The sequence below is a fragment of the Manacus candei genome, unplaced genomic scaffold (assembly GCF_025592945.1).
Source record: "Manacus candei isolate 608988 ecotype Guabito, Panama unplaced genomic scaffold, ASM2559294v1 h1tg000078l, whole genome shotgun sequence".
Taxonomy (NCBI): Eukaryota; Metazoa; Chordata; class Aves; order Passeriformes; family Pipridae; genus Manacus; species Manacus candei.
Genome location: NW_026138126.1, coordinates 815,823 through 830,781, shown reverse-complemented (window position 1 = coordinate 830,781; position 14,959 = coordinate 815,823). Strand labels below are relative to the sequence as shown.

The 14,959-nt window shown below is 44.9% G+C and overlaps 2 protein-coding genes across 12 annotated transcripts in view; both read right to left on the bottom strand.

Moving 5' to 3' along the window:
• Positions 1 to 1,199: 1,199 nt before the first annotated feature.
• USE1 (unconventional SNARE in the ER 1) lies at positions 1,200 to 7,455 on the bottom strand. 2 transcript variants are annotated; one of them, XR_007908224.1, is made up of 9 exons: positions 7,149 to 7,455; positions 6,957 to 7,006; positions 6,307 to 6,385; positions 5,682 to 5,834; positions 5,438 to 5,456; positions 4,682 to 4,712; positions 4,279 to 4,441; positions 1,811 to 4,049; positions 1,201 to 1,683 (listed from the first exon to the last, which is right to left on the bottom strand). XR_007908224.1 is itself a non-coding variant. In XM_051810819.1 (8 exons), the coding sequence occupies exons 1-8, from the start codon at positions 7,248 to 7,250 to the stop codon at positions 3,867 to 3,869; spliced, it is 780 nt and encodes a 259-aa protein (XP_051666779.1). In that variant the 5' UTR covers positions 7,251 to 7,455; the 3' UTR covers positions 1,200 to 3,866. The 2 variants fall into 2 exon arrangements, 1 of the variants encoding a protein (XP_051666779.1); XM_051810819.1 differs by having other exon boundaries at positions 1,200 to 4,049.
• A 334-nt stretch (positions 7,456 to 7,789) lies between these two features.
• Positions 7,790 to 14,959, bottom strand: part of MYO9B (myosin IXB) — a 42,776-nt gene continuing 35,606 nt past the window's right edge. For 6 of the 10 annotated variants that reach the window (XM_051810803.1, XM_051810800.1, XM_051810801.1 and 3 more), the window contains 12 exons: positions 14,810 to 14,851; positions 14,163 to 14,274; positions 13,905 to 13,975; positions 13,260 to 13,452; positions 12,834 to 12,962; positions 12,113 to 12,218; positions 11,316 to 11,447; positions 10,279 to 10,402; positions 9,773 to 9,820; positions 9,148 to 9,287; positions 8,803 to 8,930; positions 7,790 to 8,665 (listed from right to left, as the gene is read on the bottom strand). In XM_051810803.1, coding sequence (XP_051666763.1) covers positions 8,229 to 8,665; positions 8,803 to 8,930; positions 9,148 to 9,287; positions 9,773 to 9,820; positions 10,279 to 10,402; positions 11,316 to 11,447; positions 12,113 to 12,218; positions 12,834 to 12,962; positions 13,260 to 13,452; positions 13,905 to 13,975; positions 14,163 to 14,274; positions 14,810 to 14,851 — 1,662 coding nt within the window. In that variant the 3' untranslated portion in view covers positions 7,790 to 8,228. Of the gene's footprint in view, positions 8,666 to 8,790; positions 8,931 to 9,147; positions 9,288 to 9,772; positions 9,821 to 10,278; positions 10,403 to 11,315; positions 11,448 to 12,112; positions 12,219 to 12,833; positions 12,963 to 13,259; positions 13,453 to 13,904; positions 13,976 to 14,162; positions 14,275 to 14,809; positions 14,852 to 14,959 lie in introns of all 10 variants that reach the window. The other 4 variants (XM_051810811.1, XM_051810809.1, XM_051810804.1 and 1 more) reach the window with 2 other exon arrangements.

Below are 14,959 nucleotides of genomic sequence, written 5' to 3'. Positions count from 1 at the left end.
CTTTAGCTCACAAGCTGCATTTTGGACAATGAGAACTCCCAGTTCCCGTTTGATAACCGGTTTGTTCTGTCGCTGGGAGACACGCCCTCTCTCTGTAAATGTTACAAATCAGGCATATCTGATCCATTATTCACTAACTGCTGCTGCTTCCCACTTCCAGCTCCTATTAGAGGGAGCGCTCATGCCAGAAATGTCACAGTGGCATCATGTGACAGGTGGTATTGATTTAGGTCCAGCGGGGTTTAATGTCACTCCTGTTCAGTGGGACACAGGGCGAGAGCACACAGAGCCTCAGCAAGGGGGCAGGTCAGGGCAGGAGCTCTCAGCCAGCCCCTACACAGGCTGCTGGACTCAGGAATGGGCTCAGGCAGGACTCTGCTGCACACCAGGACATTTGAGGATCTGCTCCCAGCTGCTACAGCGTTGTGGTTACATTTTTCTTCCAAATTCACAGAATCCCAGAATGGTTTGGGTTGAAAGGCACCTTAAAGCTCATCTCATTCTACCCCACTGCCATGGGCAGGGACACCTTCCACTAGCCCAGGTTGCTCCAAGCCCCATCCAACCTGGCCTTGGACACTTCCAGGGATGGGGCAGCCACAGCTGCTCTGGACAACCTGTGCCAGGGCCTTACCACCATCACAGGGAAGGATTTCTTCCATAAAAGAAACTAGATTGCAACTATTAATCACAAGACTCAATTCTGAGCTTTAATGGCACGTTTAGAGCAGACAATGAGAAGGGAGTGTCACAGTGAACAGTCAGGAGCAGAAACCTGCTCTTGCCCACTCCCTTGTTTTCACTCTTTACAAGATGCTCCCTTTTGGCACAGTAGCTGCCGGTTTGGGAAAGCTGCCCACAGCCTCTCAAGTCTGGTGCACAGAAACTGCAAAGTAAACCCCAGGGAACACGTGCCCAAATCAAGTTGGGACTGCCCAGCCACAGGAGCCTTCATATCCAGCGTTCTGCTCCTGCCATTCCAGCCTATCAACCTGTACACAATCCTTCCAGAACATCCAGTCTGGCTGGGACTGAGGATACTGCTTAAACGCTGAGCATTGTAACACACAGTCTCTGCCACGAAGGATGTTCGCCAGAAAAGCTTAGACTGACCCAGAGTTACTGCTGCTGCCAGACTGAATCAGTGCATTCACCGGCCTGATGTGACCCAAACCTCCAAAAGATTTTTAATTTCATTTTCCTTGCTGTCTCAAAGTAGGTAGTCTGCCAAGAAGCCAAGCAGGGCCCAGCCCTGTGCCTGATAAACATCTCTCCATCTGGATTTCCCAAGCTTTTGGGAAAGTTAGGCAACTCTCACAGAGAGTGATTTCTATATATAACATTATTCTGTGGAGAGCAGCACATCAGAGCCCCATGCCACGGAATGGAGCTGGAGCAGCAGAGCGTCCACCACCCCCCATAGGTTGGTCAAAAATAAAAGCTGTCATTCATCTGGGAAATGTCACAAAGCCTTGAGTCATTGTTTATTCTAAATACTACCGGCACCCATCTTCAAAGTGGTGTTGAATTACTGTAATTGCTAAATGAACTCGAGAGAAGCCAAGACAACGACCCCGTGTGCAGGGATCACCGGCTGCTGAGACAAGGGATCCGTTGGGATTGGGGCAGAAGGGAACATTCTTCCATCCGGGCAGAGAACCCCCAGGAAGCAGAGGCTCAGTGCTTAACAGCCACGGAGATAACAAAAGGTGTTATTAGTTACAGGGTTCAATCCTGGCAGTTCATCCTTCAAAATAACAAACACCCATGAAGCATTAACGGTCAAAAGTTAAATAGTTTCTGAACTCACTCTGTGCAGGCTTCTTTGTAAAGCAGCTCCTATGACTTGGAGGGGTGGATGTTTTCTTGGGGACAAGCTGTTGCTGATAGTTCCCTTTCAGGTCTTTCCAACTGAGCTCCTAATTTCTAAGTGCCAAAAATTACAGGCAACACATGGCTGATGACAATTCAGCTTTAAACTTGTCTGCAATGATGCACCAAATCTTTTGCAAGCTAGAAAAAAATAATTTATTTCAAGTGATAAAGAGGAAAATGTTATAGACTGTGAAGCATTAATGTTGCATCCCAAAAAATCTCACACACAAAAAACATTCCAGCACCACATTCAGCCTCTAAGAGAAGAGCTCGGCACTGAAATGCCTGCAGGGAAAAGTAGTAAACAATTAGAACTGAAAAATAATTTGATGACACAGCATTGACTAACGAAGCACAGTGAAATGTCAAACGTTACAGTGGAAGAAAACAACTGGGAAAAGTAGGAATGTCCATAAATTGGTTGTTACAACTATAAATCTCTATAATAAAGTTCGAGGTAAGTAATGAATTTGCTTGAAGGGGAGCGTATCACACAGATTTCTGAGTAGCTGGACATAAAAAGCTGTACTTCATATTATATTTATTAATTTGATTCTGTAAGTGAATGGTGCAGTAAATACCAAACATCCTGTTAAATGAACTGAAATACTTTTATGTAAAAAGTGTTAACTTTCCTCATTACCACAGCTGGGTTTCGACAGGACAGAGCACAGCTCCAACACACAGCCTGGTGCTTTGGGATGCGTTCAAAGCAAAGCCAGATTTTCATAAGAACCAACAAACAGCTCTTTTCCTACCTTTTCCTGGCCTGGGGCTGCTGGGATCACCAGCCAGGCCTGGAACACCCCATCTGGTGGTTCCTAACAGCAACAGAAATGGCCAAAGCACACCCGGGGTCACCTGGTGCCCTCCCCTCCTCCGTGGAACACACCTCACTCCTGAACACTGACCCTTCCCAGAGGGGGACTCCGTGAACACCGGCACAGCTGCAGAAGGGTTTGCTTTCCGCTTACCACAAGCGCCTACAAAGACTCTTACACTGTCACATAAACCTTCCTGTACTGCAAGCTCTAAGTTTTTCTAGCAATACCAGTGTTTTAAAAATATTAATTCTAGTTTATCTGTTTTACTGTAGTGAACCCTTAAGAAGACATTTGACAGGAACACTCTTGACCAGAATGATTTGTCTCAAAAAGGAAAGGCTGAGTATTTTTTTAATTATTACTTCCATCTTGAAGACACCACCTTCCTTACACCCTCATCTTAAAGTGAAAACATGTTTGCACAGGTGAGGTCTGTGCCACCTGGGGTTCTGTGTTTACAGTTCTGTGGTGCAAGGTCAAGGTGTTTTCTTCCTGCAACGGCATCAACATAACAATGAGAAGTGAGAACATTTGCACATACAAAAGGGAAGCAAACATTGCAACAGCCAGCAACTCCAGACCTATAAGTCTAAACTGGAGAAGATTGTGAAGTCCTAAGTCCCAAATATCCATCTGGGAAAAAGGTGAGCCTGAGGTTACCTGTTGATAACTCTGAATCTGAGCCAGCCAAGCACCTCAGTGGCAGAATTCTCTTCCTGCCCCTACAGTTCTGTATGTACAGAGCTGAAATTAAATATCCTGTTGGCAGCAAGTCCTAGGTCAGTACAGAAAAGCTGTGCAGAAAGAGTGTAAGACTTCACCTGTTATTTATATTCATATTGACTAAATGGCCTTTTAGGAGTCGTAACATTTACCACGACCACATTAAAAATGACTGTATGTGTCCATTAAAGACCTTGTCAGCAGCTCCGTGTAAACTCTCATCAGCAACAATAGTCACCAGATAAGAAGTAGCCAAGTATCCAAGTGTGGAAAACCTTCCCCATGAAACCAAGCCTGCACAAGGAAGGAATGCAAGGGTAGGTAGGCCTTGGACAGCCTCTTTAAGGACATGACAAGTGGCAAAGACATTGACTGCTGACAGTTCTCACACCACCTGAGCTTTCCAGCTGCACTGCTGGCAGCTTTAAATGAAATAAAAAAGCATCATTTTAATTTGGGGAAAATCCTGATGAAGAGAATCATGCTGATGAATATAAAGCAAACTACAATTAACATTATCCACAGCAGCCAGTTGACCGATTTCTTCGCGTGCTGCTCCAGGCGGTCAGATTCATCCTTAAGCTTCTCAAAGTTCTGGTCTGCCATCCTGAGGGAATGGGACAGTGTCTGTGGAGCAAAGAGAGCAAACGGTGTCAGACTCAGAGCTGCATGTGCTGGCTGACATTTCCTCCAACAGAGGAAACGTTCAACCACACACAGCAGCAGACAGGTATTGCCTCCAGTCTCCCCACTCTAATAACACCTGGAATCGAGTTATAGGTACAGAATTTCACTTATGAGCACTTTAACCTCCTGGGTTGGAAAGTTGAGGGGTTACAGTTTCAAGGTGTGCTACCTGGTTGTCCTGTTTGATCACATTCTGTGCAGCCAGGGTGTTGTTTTTGAGGCTGCGAGCCAAGCTGAGCATTTCCTCGGCCAGCTTCTCCTGCATGTCCTGGTGGTGCTGCAGCACAGCATCCAGCTCCACTACCGACTGCTTCTCGTCTGATTGGAGGCCTCTGCAAGTGCACAAGGGGGAAAAAAAGGGATTTGTACTTCCCTGCGGGTCAATCTCCCAAGGTTTCCTCAGATTCTGCAACTCTATGGTACAACAAGGCCAGTTGAATCAGTTGAAGTCATTACAGTTTGGTTTCTATCTTTCTATTCTTCACCCAAATCAAAGTACATCTGGGATTTAAAGACCATTGGGAAAGTAGTTTCCAAAATGCTGAGTATTGGAATGAGAAATTTTAACTTACTTCCGCTTCCTTATGTTCAACTCCTCAGAATCTGGGAAAAATAAAAAAAAAAACAAAACAGTTTAATTTGTGCTTTAGCACCTTATAAATTCCCATGCAATCACAGGCTGAAAAAACAAGTCTGTAAGGGATTTTCAGCTGTCCAAATCCTACCTGGCATCTGTCCCAATGAATATGGATGTCAAATGCCTACCTACTCTCTGCAGGGAAAAGGGGACATGTAACATCAAAAGAGGGAAAAAAAACCCCAGATGAATCACATCCCTGAGGGCAGGGTTTGAGCCCTGTGTATCTTAGTGTTTTTTCAGGACAGGTTAGATTGGCCCAGCTCCAGCCACTGTAACAGCAGCCATGGAAACTACAAATTAATTCCTCCCAGTTCCCTACATGAAAAACATGGCTGTGTATTCCAGAGGAACCGCCTACTCCAAGAGCCCAAAATCACATGATTGGCTCAAAGCAGAAGGGAACAGGAGCAACAATAAAGGTAAATTGTCCTTGCTAATTCTGTAACTAGAATGTCTGTTTCTGTACAAATTCTACAAAAAGAGGTTCCTGCAAGTCCCTGCTACCACTGATAACACTTCTGCTTTCATCTGGTTTTCGTTTTGTGTGTTTTTAAAATCTATATTGAAAAAAGGTGAGCCACTAAATTAAAAAATACACTTTGGGCAATCGCTAATACCTGACCTTCCTCCTCCTTTCCCTGTAAGACTCAGGTTGACTAAAGTTAGAAAAGCAACACATCAAACTCACCATTGATAGCCAAAGGGCCCTGGGAGGCAGAAAGAAAACCAAAACAGCAGATTACAAAGGGTCATTGGTAAGAGACAGCCCTGCAGGCCTGGCACAGTGCCTGTGTCCAGGATTCAGACCACCCAAACCAGAAAAAAGGTGACTCCCCACCCAGGCTGGGACACAGCTCAGGCACAGGCACCCAAGGCAGCTGAAGGTAAGGACAATCTGTAAAGTACCAGCAAAGTAGCAGCACCAAACCTACTGTACCAAGCAGCTCACTCCTCATCTGGCCCGTGCAGCGAGCCTTGGTCTGCAGATGGACTGTTTTGGTCGCTGGGGTTCTCTCCCTGGCTGTTGTGGGGGTGCGCCCAGGGGCCAGGAACTGGTTTGCCAGAGCCTTCTCTGTTGATGAGGACTGTGAGTGGGAAGGAGCAGTGAAAAGTCACAGATATCACACTCTGCAGTGTGAGGCACCTGGGTGCGTGATCACCCTCATCCTTCAGCAGCACTGACTGTACCCCATGAGCTAAAATCCAGCTTAGTGGTACTTCGCAGCTCTCCAGGTGCACATGGCACTATCCAGAGAGGTGTCAAGGCTGAAGGATAGTGCCTGCCCCTGCATCTCATAGCTAAGGAGTGAGAAGGATGTAGGCAAGCTGTACTTTGCTTTTGAAAAGGAGGAAAGAAGATTCAGATTTCATACAATACCTCCTTTTAACAAAACCTGGAGCCAATACATTTATTCACAGTTTTACAAGAGCTGCCTAGTAAGACTTTAACAACTATTATTTTAAGATACAAGATAATGGCCAACATAGGAACTATGCAATAAGATGAAATAAGCAGAGAACTCTGAAGTCTTTTCAAGCTGAACTAGTAGATCTTACCAATTTTTCAGCTTCTAGGAGTCCCTTTAGGAAGTCCACTTTGCGAGAGTATTCATTCAGCATTTCTGGGGCAGGCTTGCTATTGGAGTTGAAAGATAACAAAGAAAACCAAAAGTTACTGGCATTTGCTACTGTTCAGGTGACTTTCCAAATAAAATAAGACAGAAAAAACCAACATGTGGTTCTTCAAAGAAGCGTCTTTAACAAATGTAGCCTCAGGATAGGAACACACTTGCAACCCCCTGCAAATCACCTTTTCCAAGACAAGGAGAGCTCAGAGCACAGGCATTTCCACAGGGAAGAATATACTGTGGTGTTTGTGGGCTATGGCAACTTACAGATAAGATTACTATTGAATCACAAAATCATTAAGGTTGGAAAAGACCTCCAAGATCATCAAGTCCAACCTTCGACTGAATCCCCCCATTCCCACTAAACCACATTACAAAGTGCCACGTCTACTCTTTTTGAACACTTGAAAGGGATGGTGACCCCACCGCATCCCTCGGCGGCCCGTTCCAACGCTTAACTACTCTTTCAGTGAGTAATTTTTTCCCAATATCCAACCTGAACCTCGCCTGGCACAACTTGAAGCCGTTCCCTCTAAACCACAAAACCACAACGGGCACCCAGGGACTCAGAGCGCTCACCTCGACTGCTTCTTCAGCTCCCGCAGCATGTCCTCGAGAGCAGCCACATACTGAGGAGAAAAATAAGGCTTTAAGCGACAGCATTAAGGAGAAACACCCGGTGGGGCAGAGGCAGTGGGTTTAACACCACGGCGAGGGTTACAGAAGGGCCGCCCCGCGGTGCCGCGGGACGGAGGGGCCGGGCGGCCTCACCTTCTCCAGCCGCCACTCCTCGGGGTCCCGCCGCTCCGCCGCCAGCGCCTCGCACCGGCTCAGCAGCCGCATCAGGTTCAGCTCCAGCCGCGTCGCAGCCATGGCGGCACCGGATCCTCACTCAAGCGCCGCTCGCCATCTTGGGGCGGGGCGAGGGGCGGGAAGGGAAGTGCCGGGCGGGCGTTACCGCCCCGGTTTATTTAAAAAACCACCCCCAATCAACCCGAAACTACCCCTCAAAAGCAACCCCTGCGCAGGTGCACAGGGGTGGCTGCAGCTCGGGGCGTGGTGGTGGCTGAACTGAGCTCTTCCCTCACCCCCACGTGGCGCAGCCCCGTGAGGGACCGGGGCACAGAGGCGGCTTCAAAGCGATAATGAACGATGGCCCCTCGCCCTCAGGTGTGTCCCCGCACACAGGTGAGGGGTGGGGAGGATGAGGCAGCACCACGCTGGCTTGTGGTTCGCTCCAAGAGCACCAAAACCCTCCCCGGTGCCACCAGAGCCTTGTTAGTGCTTCCCCCATGCAGAGCTTTCCCCATCCTTTATCAGTACTTCATAAAGGCAGCAACATCGATTAAAGGCTTCCCTCGGAGTGAACTGCTCATTAGACACACACTGATAAACGAACACGTGTATTTTTTTAAAAGTGCAACGTTTTAATAAACTTCTTTATACATTTTGGTCTCAGTTAAGGCTATTACGTTAAAACAGTTCTGTAAACCACACAGAAAATTGTCATAAAAAAAATTAAGGCAAGACACATTGACCTAAACTCACTGTTGGTCCCATGAGAGTCCATTGTAAGACAAATGGAAAAAGGCACAGCAGCCGAACTGGGGGGGCTTGTTTCCTGTACACTCAACCCACATATTTTACTCAGCATTAAATTTTAGGTTTTTTGCAAGGTTTTAATTTAAAGTGGAAAACATTTGCTTTAAACAACCTTGCTGAACCCTTACAGTACTGTACATTTCCAGGTTGCCTTCCTGGCAGCCACTTAAACACAAGTTTACAGCCTTCAAAGGGTTAAAGCCAAAAGCTGCGGTCAACTTCAAAAAAAGTCCAGAGAGCTGAAGTATTTCACTTCTCCATACAGGGAATGTGAGAATAAGGATCTGAGAACCTCCGTTTGACTTTTGCAGTTGGTTCATATTCATCCACGAGTTCCTGAGCGTGGGCCAGTGCAGACCCTTGTGCAATGTATACCGAGTGGATGCTGTCAGTCCGCCTTGCTGGCTGCTCCCTATGTCTCACCACCTGAGACTCCTTGTTAGCAGAAACCTCATCCTGGGATTCTGTACATTTGAACATCCCAGGAGGGAGTTTTATATTTGCTGTTGGCATCACTGGAGTTCGACGGGGCACTTTCATCTTGGACAGTGTTAGAGAGTATCTGCGCCTTGAAGCCAGGGATGCAGAGTAGGAATGTGAAGAGGTTTGTGGGAGAGAAGGCACTTTGCAAATGTCTTTGGCAAGCAGGCTGGAGCTCTGAGCACGGCAGTGTAATCCAATAATTGCTTTACAGAAACAAGACACTTAGAGACTATAGCAGTAACTTGATACAAGCCACCATGAGCAGATAGCATCTGCTCACCTGGCTGTATGTAGCAGAAGATGGAGAATAAAAAAAAGCACACACTACCTTAATACTGACCTTCGGTATCCATCCGGCCTGTCCTATCCTCAAGCAGGCTCTCTGTGCTTGCCGACGTCTCCGAGTCCACGTTTTCCTCGTCAGAGCCCCGCTGGTCAAGCTCAGGTAACCGGTAAGTTATGTCCTCTCTGCATCAAACACAGGCTAGAACACTCAACCAAAACAACGTCTCTAACACGAGCTCGCGTTCAGAGGCAAAGTATGTAGTCATGAAATATTAATTCTCGTGGTATTTTCTCTCAGCTAGTCCTTTGTATTTTCCCTTTCCCCTCTGCAGAACAGAATTAGAACCTTTTGGACAAAAGGTATTCTGCTTTTATGCTACCCAGGTGAAGGGGGACTTACTTTTCTTCTTTTATTGACTGTATGCGATCGATGAGAATCTCCTTTTCCCGGTTATTGGCTTCAGAAACTTCTTCATCTTCATGCACCGAGTCCAGCTCTGAGGTGCCACTGTCATTTCCTTTGACCTGAGAGCTTTTACTCTGCAAGACAAATTCATGCGTAACACTTCTCAGTTACAAGCAGCTACACAAGTCTTGGTCTGCAAGTTTCAGAGTAGAAGACAAATGAGTAGGTCAAAGGAAAGGCTGAGGGAATTAATGAAGAGCTGTTAGTTATCCATACAAACATTTCAAAGAGAAAGAGAAAATCTCCTATTCACCTGGTTTCTGGGGCTTTGTTACTTTTTTTGATCTGTCAGCCTTAGCTTAGTTTTAGTAGTCACTTATAAGTAATATTATTAAATCCAATAAAAGTTACATACAGTGTCTATAAAATATTAGGTGAGGACAGAACAGGCCAGCAGCCCTGCATGCAGTCTGGGGGTGGGAAGTTGCACCAATACATGCAGTCTTGATTGTTTAAAACAGTGTTTAAAACAAAGTTACAGCATGTGTAATAAGTATTTTAGTCATGCAATAGTACCATAAGAAAAGCCCATGCACTACACCCAGGCAGTTGTACGTACCAGCTTCCCCTCGTAAGGGGAAGAGAACCCAAGTTTTACAGGCCAGAGCTAGAGAGAGATGGAGACCAAATTAACTATATGCCACTTCTGATCAGACACAATTTGGCTGGCTTTAATCAGTACAACAAAAACAAAGAATAAGTTTATTTGCCCTACTAGAACACAGCATATTTTTGCCCACCAGCAGTCTCTGGAGTGAAGGAGCTCCTCTGCCATGTCAGAGACTCTGTTAGTTCTACTGATGGAATTATATGGGAATAGATTTTGATCACTGCAAGAGCAGATCCCCACACCTCTGCACCCTTCATTTATCAGACTCCAGTCCAGCTGTATATTTAGCTCCTACCTACAGCTCCTTCGGCAAGTCCTACTTTAGGCAAGTCCAAATCCCTTTTCTTCTTATCTTGCAACTGATTTTTGACTTACTGAATGAGATGGACAGGATAAATAAGTAGTACTTCATTTCCCAAAATCTGGTGGGATGATGGGTTTATTTCAATACTTACTGTATTCTGCCGGAGCAACGAGAGCCGTCGGAAAGCAATGCTCTCTGCTGCTTCCAGCTGATTGATCTCATCCATTTTTATCTTGTACTTCCTTATCTGTTCCTTTATGAGCATCTCTACACACCTGGGAAAAACGGCAAGAGCATATTGAGCAGCCTCATACCATAAAAGCTCTGGAACAACCATGGTGGGATGAGATGCCTCTCTTGGCCTGGGGGTGTTTATCACACACAAAGTGTCCCAACACATCCCCTACGGGTGGCACTGCAGGGTGACACGGTGGAGAGTCCAACACAGCAAGCAGAACAGGACAGGTAATGGTTAAATGCAATGGCATATGTTCCTCCTGGGATAACCGGAGCCTCCTACGCTGACTGCACACAATGGTGAGCAGACAGACATTACCAGGGCTGCCAACAGCTTCTGCTGCTTCTACCTGTCTTCCCTGTGCTGGCACAGAATGAATCTGCAACTGCCCTTTTCCACCTCCTTTTCCACCTCTGTGGTCAGCAAAAAGTTACAAAAAGCTGTCATTTTTCAAACTCTGTTTCCACTGGAGGCAGATGCACAGCGAGGGGCACTCAGAGAGCCAGAGCTGCTGGAGGGTGAGAACAGAGAGGATCAAGGACAGAACCTTCCCCAGTTCAAGGAACAACACAGAAGAAATTATCAGGGAGTTTCATGTATACAGGAGACAGCTTAACTATCATACTGTTTATTATGGCTCGTATCTCAGCAAAACAGATGATTGATGTACAATCCACCCAAAAGATTATCTTGACGTAAAACACAAACCTGATATTTAAGACTTCTAAGTCATCCTACTTGATGCTTTGTGAACTGGAGACAGGTGGAAGGTCTGAGAGGGGCATATAAATTGGCAGCACCGGCAGAGCCAGGATTCAGCCACTCTTAACCCTCAGTTTCTCAGCTTGATAGGAACAAGGTCATAACAAATGCAGGCAGTGGTACTGGCCTTCCATCCCACTCTAAAGTACTTTTTTTGAGGAAGTACTTTTCAGACTGCTAAAACTTACATGGTTGTTTTTGAAACGTCCTTCATGCTGGTTAAGGGGTCAGAGGTATCCGGACAGCGCAGGAGGCATGGAGCAAACACAATGGCCAAGGCATTGGGTGACATACGGTTGACATCTTCTATCAAAGCCACTCTGAAATCGAACATTCAGGAAAAGAGATTTTAAGCAAACCTTGCTAGAATGCAAGCAACCTGATCGCACCTTGCCAGAGTTCCCAAATATCACGCAAGGAGGCCTCTCAGGCACTCAGTGCATATAGCAGTTCAAAAAAAACCATTAAAATTATTTCGCACAAGTAGACAAAATTTTGTGCATCAGAAAAAGGACTAGGGAGTCACCCAGGTTAAACTAGTCTGGTAGCCTCCCAAAGTATATCTGGTGATTCAGTGTTTCATCTCCAAGAACCATGTTCAGAGGGCACTTGGAAAATCCTCAATTTCCTTAGATAAGAGCAGCCTCTTTTCCAGCACCATTAATCCCTGCTCCTAAGACTCACATACGTTCATCCTTCATTACGTACTATCTGTATAAATCCTGGTGTTCAGATGATTCACCAAGACTGTGAGATCTACCTTATCTTCAAAGTTGTTCTTACCCGATTTGATCCAAACACACGAGGTTGTAGAAGTCACCCATATCTGTTCTCAAGCACAACTATCAACTTCAATTCTTTCATGTCTAAACCAGCAGCACAAGTCCTACACTAACACTTAAGGAGTTTAAGACTTTAAAAAGCTTCCAAGAAGCACCTAAGAGTCACACAGTTTCTCTACAAATGAAGTAATTACACTCATTACTTGACAAGATGGAAGATGAGTCGCTCCAGGGTATTATGATTTGCCTGTGGGAGCTGTTCCAGGACACTGTAAATGGCACAGAGTTGCTCCTGTTTTTCTGGTAGTTCTGCACAAAGGGAGAAAGCACAAGGTGATAAATGCTCTGCAAGGCTAGTGGAAAGCTAAAATTTGCAAATTCTTAGAAGTCTCACTGTCATTTCATTCACCAACTGTTATAATTGAATGTTAAAGCATCCCTCATGGCACTGCAATTGTCCTGCATTTTCAAATGCTGCTGCTGTTAAACATCAAGTGACTGATCAAGACCTACAACAATATTTAGGATGCCTTAATCCCACTGAAATTAAAAGAATTTAAGGATTAAAGTTAAAAGTTAAAAGAATATCTGGATATTAAGATCTGGTTTAGACCATCAAAGAGGAAAAAACACGCATGAAAGGCAACTTATTTACAATCTCACTGTTTACAGAAAGAGCAGCTATATAGTGATATTACACTACAATCCCTCCCCCCACCCAAAAAAAAAAAGGAATCTCGAAGCAAGATGAAGTAAGCTAGAGGAGAAATTCCCTGAGAAGTGTTTTATGTAAAATGTCTAAAATCTTTGCCATAACTGCACTGGAAGGAGCTGTTAATCCAGCATGAGCATCTTAAGAGTTTCTTCTCCCAAGAGCATAATGAGTTAAAGAAGAAATGCTTAAAAAATTACTTTAAAACCTACCTACAGCTCGGAGGAAATCATTGTACTGTGCTGATGTCATCAGTGGGTCTGGCAGCTCCCGCAGCCACTGCTTAAGGATCCCCGTGATGGTGTGAATAGGGTAATTCTCCAGCTTCACTGAGTTTGGATCTGAAAAGGAATGTTTTATTTAGAGCAATTCATTCCTCCTCACAATTCAACTCTCCCATTCACAGAATCCGAGTGGCAATTCAGAAGAAAAGAAAAAAAAAGCAACAAACCAACAAAAGATAGTAATTTAGAGGTACTAAGCAGCTTCTGGCAGCCAACAAAAATACTACAGCCTGCATGGTCACCAAAAAGCTGTTTTTAAAACACCAGAACGTGCCAGATACTTTCAGATAGAAGAGAATTGCAGGGAAAGCTGATATCACAAGGAAGTCCAAAGGGTGGACAAGAGTGCCTGACCTGCTTGCAGCAACTGTTTGAGCTCCTTCATCCGATTTGCTGACCCTGATTTCCTGTAGATCCCCTCCGTGTAGAGCCCGTGCATCTCCACGTACTCTAGCAACTTCTCCATGACAACAGGGACCGAGTTCCTCTCGCTGGTCAGGGAACTCACACTCACTCCGAAGTGTCGTGGTTCTGCATCCTGCTCATTCTGGAACAGATACAGGCCAAGTACTGTGAATCCTGTTCCCAAGCCAGGAAATTCCACTGTTTCATGCTACAATTATCTTATGCTTCCAGAAACTAAAGCTGAGTGTTTTATTCTAGCTTGCTACACACAAGGCATAAGGCAGATTTCCTGAGCTGCAGCAATAAAGAACGCTTATGGTTCACACTGAAGGATTTCTTTATCAGTTTGTCCAACACTGCACACACACTCTGAAAGAAGAGTTCCCAAATTAGGTCAAGCATCACCTCTTAGAAGAATGTTCTGCCTCTGCACGTGCAGAGCTGCACCTGACTATATGCAGAGAAGGGAAGTGTTTGGGCAATTTTTATTCAGTGCCTGGACATCCACTGTTCCTTTGCTGAGAAACAAAGGCAGCGTTTTGCATGCGAAACTTATGGTACCACAGAACCCCATGTCAGATCCACAGGCCTTACCTTTTTCCCACAGGAGGTACAGCTGCTCTGGATTTTGGACATGCACTTCTTGTGACAAGTCAGCTTGCAAACTAGAGAGAAAGGAGCAACTGTTAGAAGCATCCAAATCACATTAAAAAACACATTAGCACCTTGTTTTATTCACTGCCTATATAAACCACATGTACTGTTCACTAAGGCCCATCTGCAGCAGCCAAAGTTACAAGCAGTTTGCACATATGGTAACCTAAGCAGGAAGGCTGAGGGGTGTTTACTCACCACTGCACAGACAGGCTTTTTCCATGGGCCAGATGTAGGATGAGCAGTGCTCACACGACTGCCGGATGCTCACTTGGTAGTTTGTGAACACATGGCCATTGTGTTCTTCAATCTGGTGGGAGACAGAAAGGAATTAGTGATTTTTTTTGCCTTTTAAAAATTATTATTATTTTTAATAAAACCATTTACCCTGTATCAGATTTTCCACTTTATTTTACAATTACAACTGAAGGCTTTGAACTTGAAACCAAATTTTGCCCTATCTTAAGGCAGTTGGGTTTGCTGGATCATTTCATAATTGGCTTGCTGCCTTAAAGTTCATCAGTGCAATACATGAGCTCTAGTTTGTTGTTACTATTCAATAGCTGTTTTCCTTTAAATAGTCCATTATTGAGAAAGCCATTGGCTTCTAAAAGGTGCTATGGACAAGCAAGAAAATATTTGAGTACCACCTATCACTGCATAAAAGCAAGATTTCTGATTTATGAAGAACAGTTTTATATCATGTCACATCTTCATAAGAGGTAAGTGAATTAGTATGCAAAATAAAACAGAATATCAGTACAAAAATCAAACTCTTCCAAGGGTGTTTGTGTTCTGTGAGTGCACCTGAGGACTTGGACTATTGCAAAAGAAGAAGTACTCACTGCACGATCTTGTTTTCGTTTCTTCTTCTGGGCTTTGGTTTGCTGCAGCAGGATACAAAACCGCTGTTAGTCTTGAAATTCAGATATTCCATTCCCTTTTTTTGCTATTGAGTTTCCCAGGCTCTACTTCACCTCCAGACATTTGAGACA

Bases quoted from the DNA above. Each gene is read 5' to 3' on its own strand.
- USE1 (XM_051810819.1), bottom strand. From the start codon at position 7,250: ATGGCTGCGACGCGGCTGGAGCTGAACCTGATGCGGCTGCTGAGCCGG. The intron at 6,386-6,956 runs GTGAGCGCTCTG...CAACTCCAATAG, and splicing joins GAGCTGAAGAAGCAGTCGAG to CAAGCCTGCCCCAGAAATGC. The intron at 4,442-4,681 runs GTAAGTTAAAAT...GTGCACTTGCAG, and splicing joins TTGAACATAAGGAAGCGGAA to AGGCCTCCAATCAGACGAGA.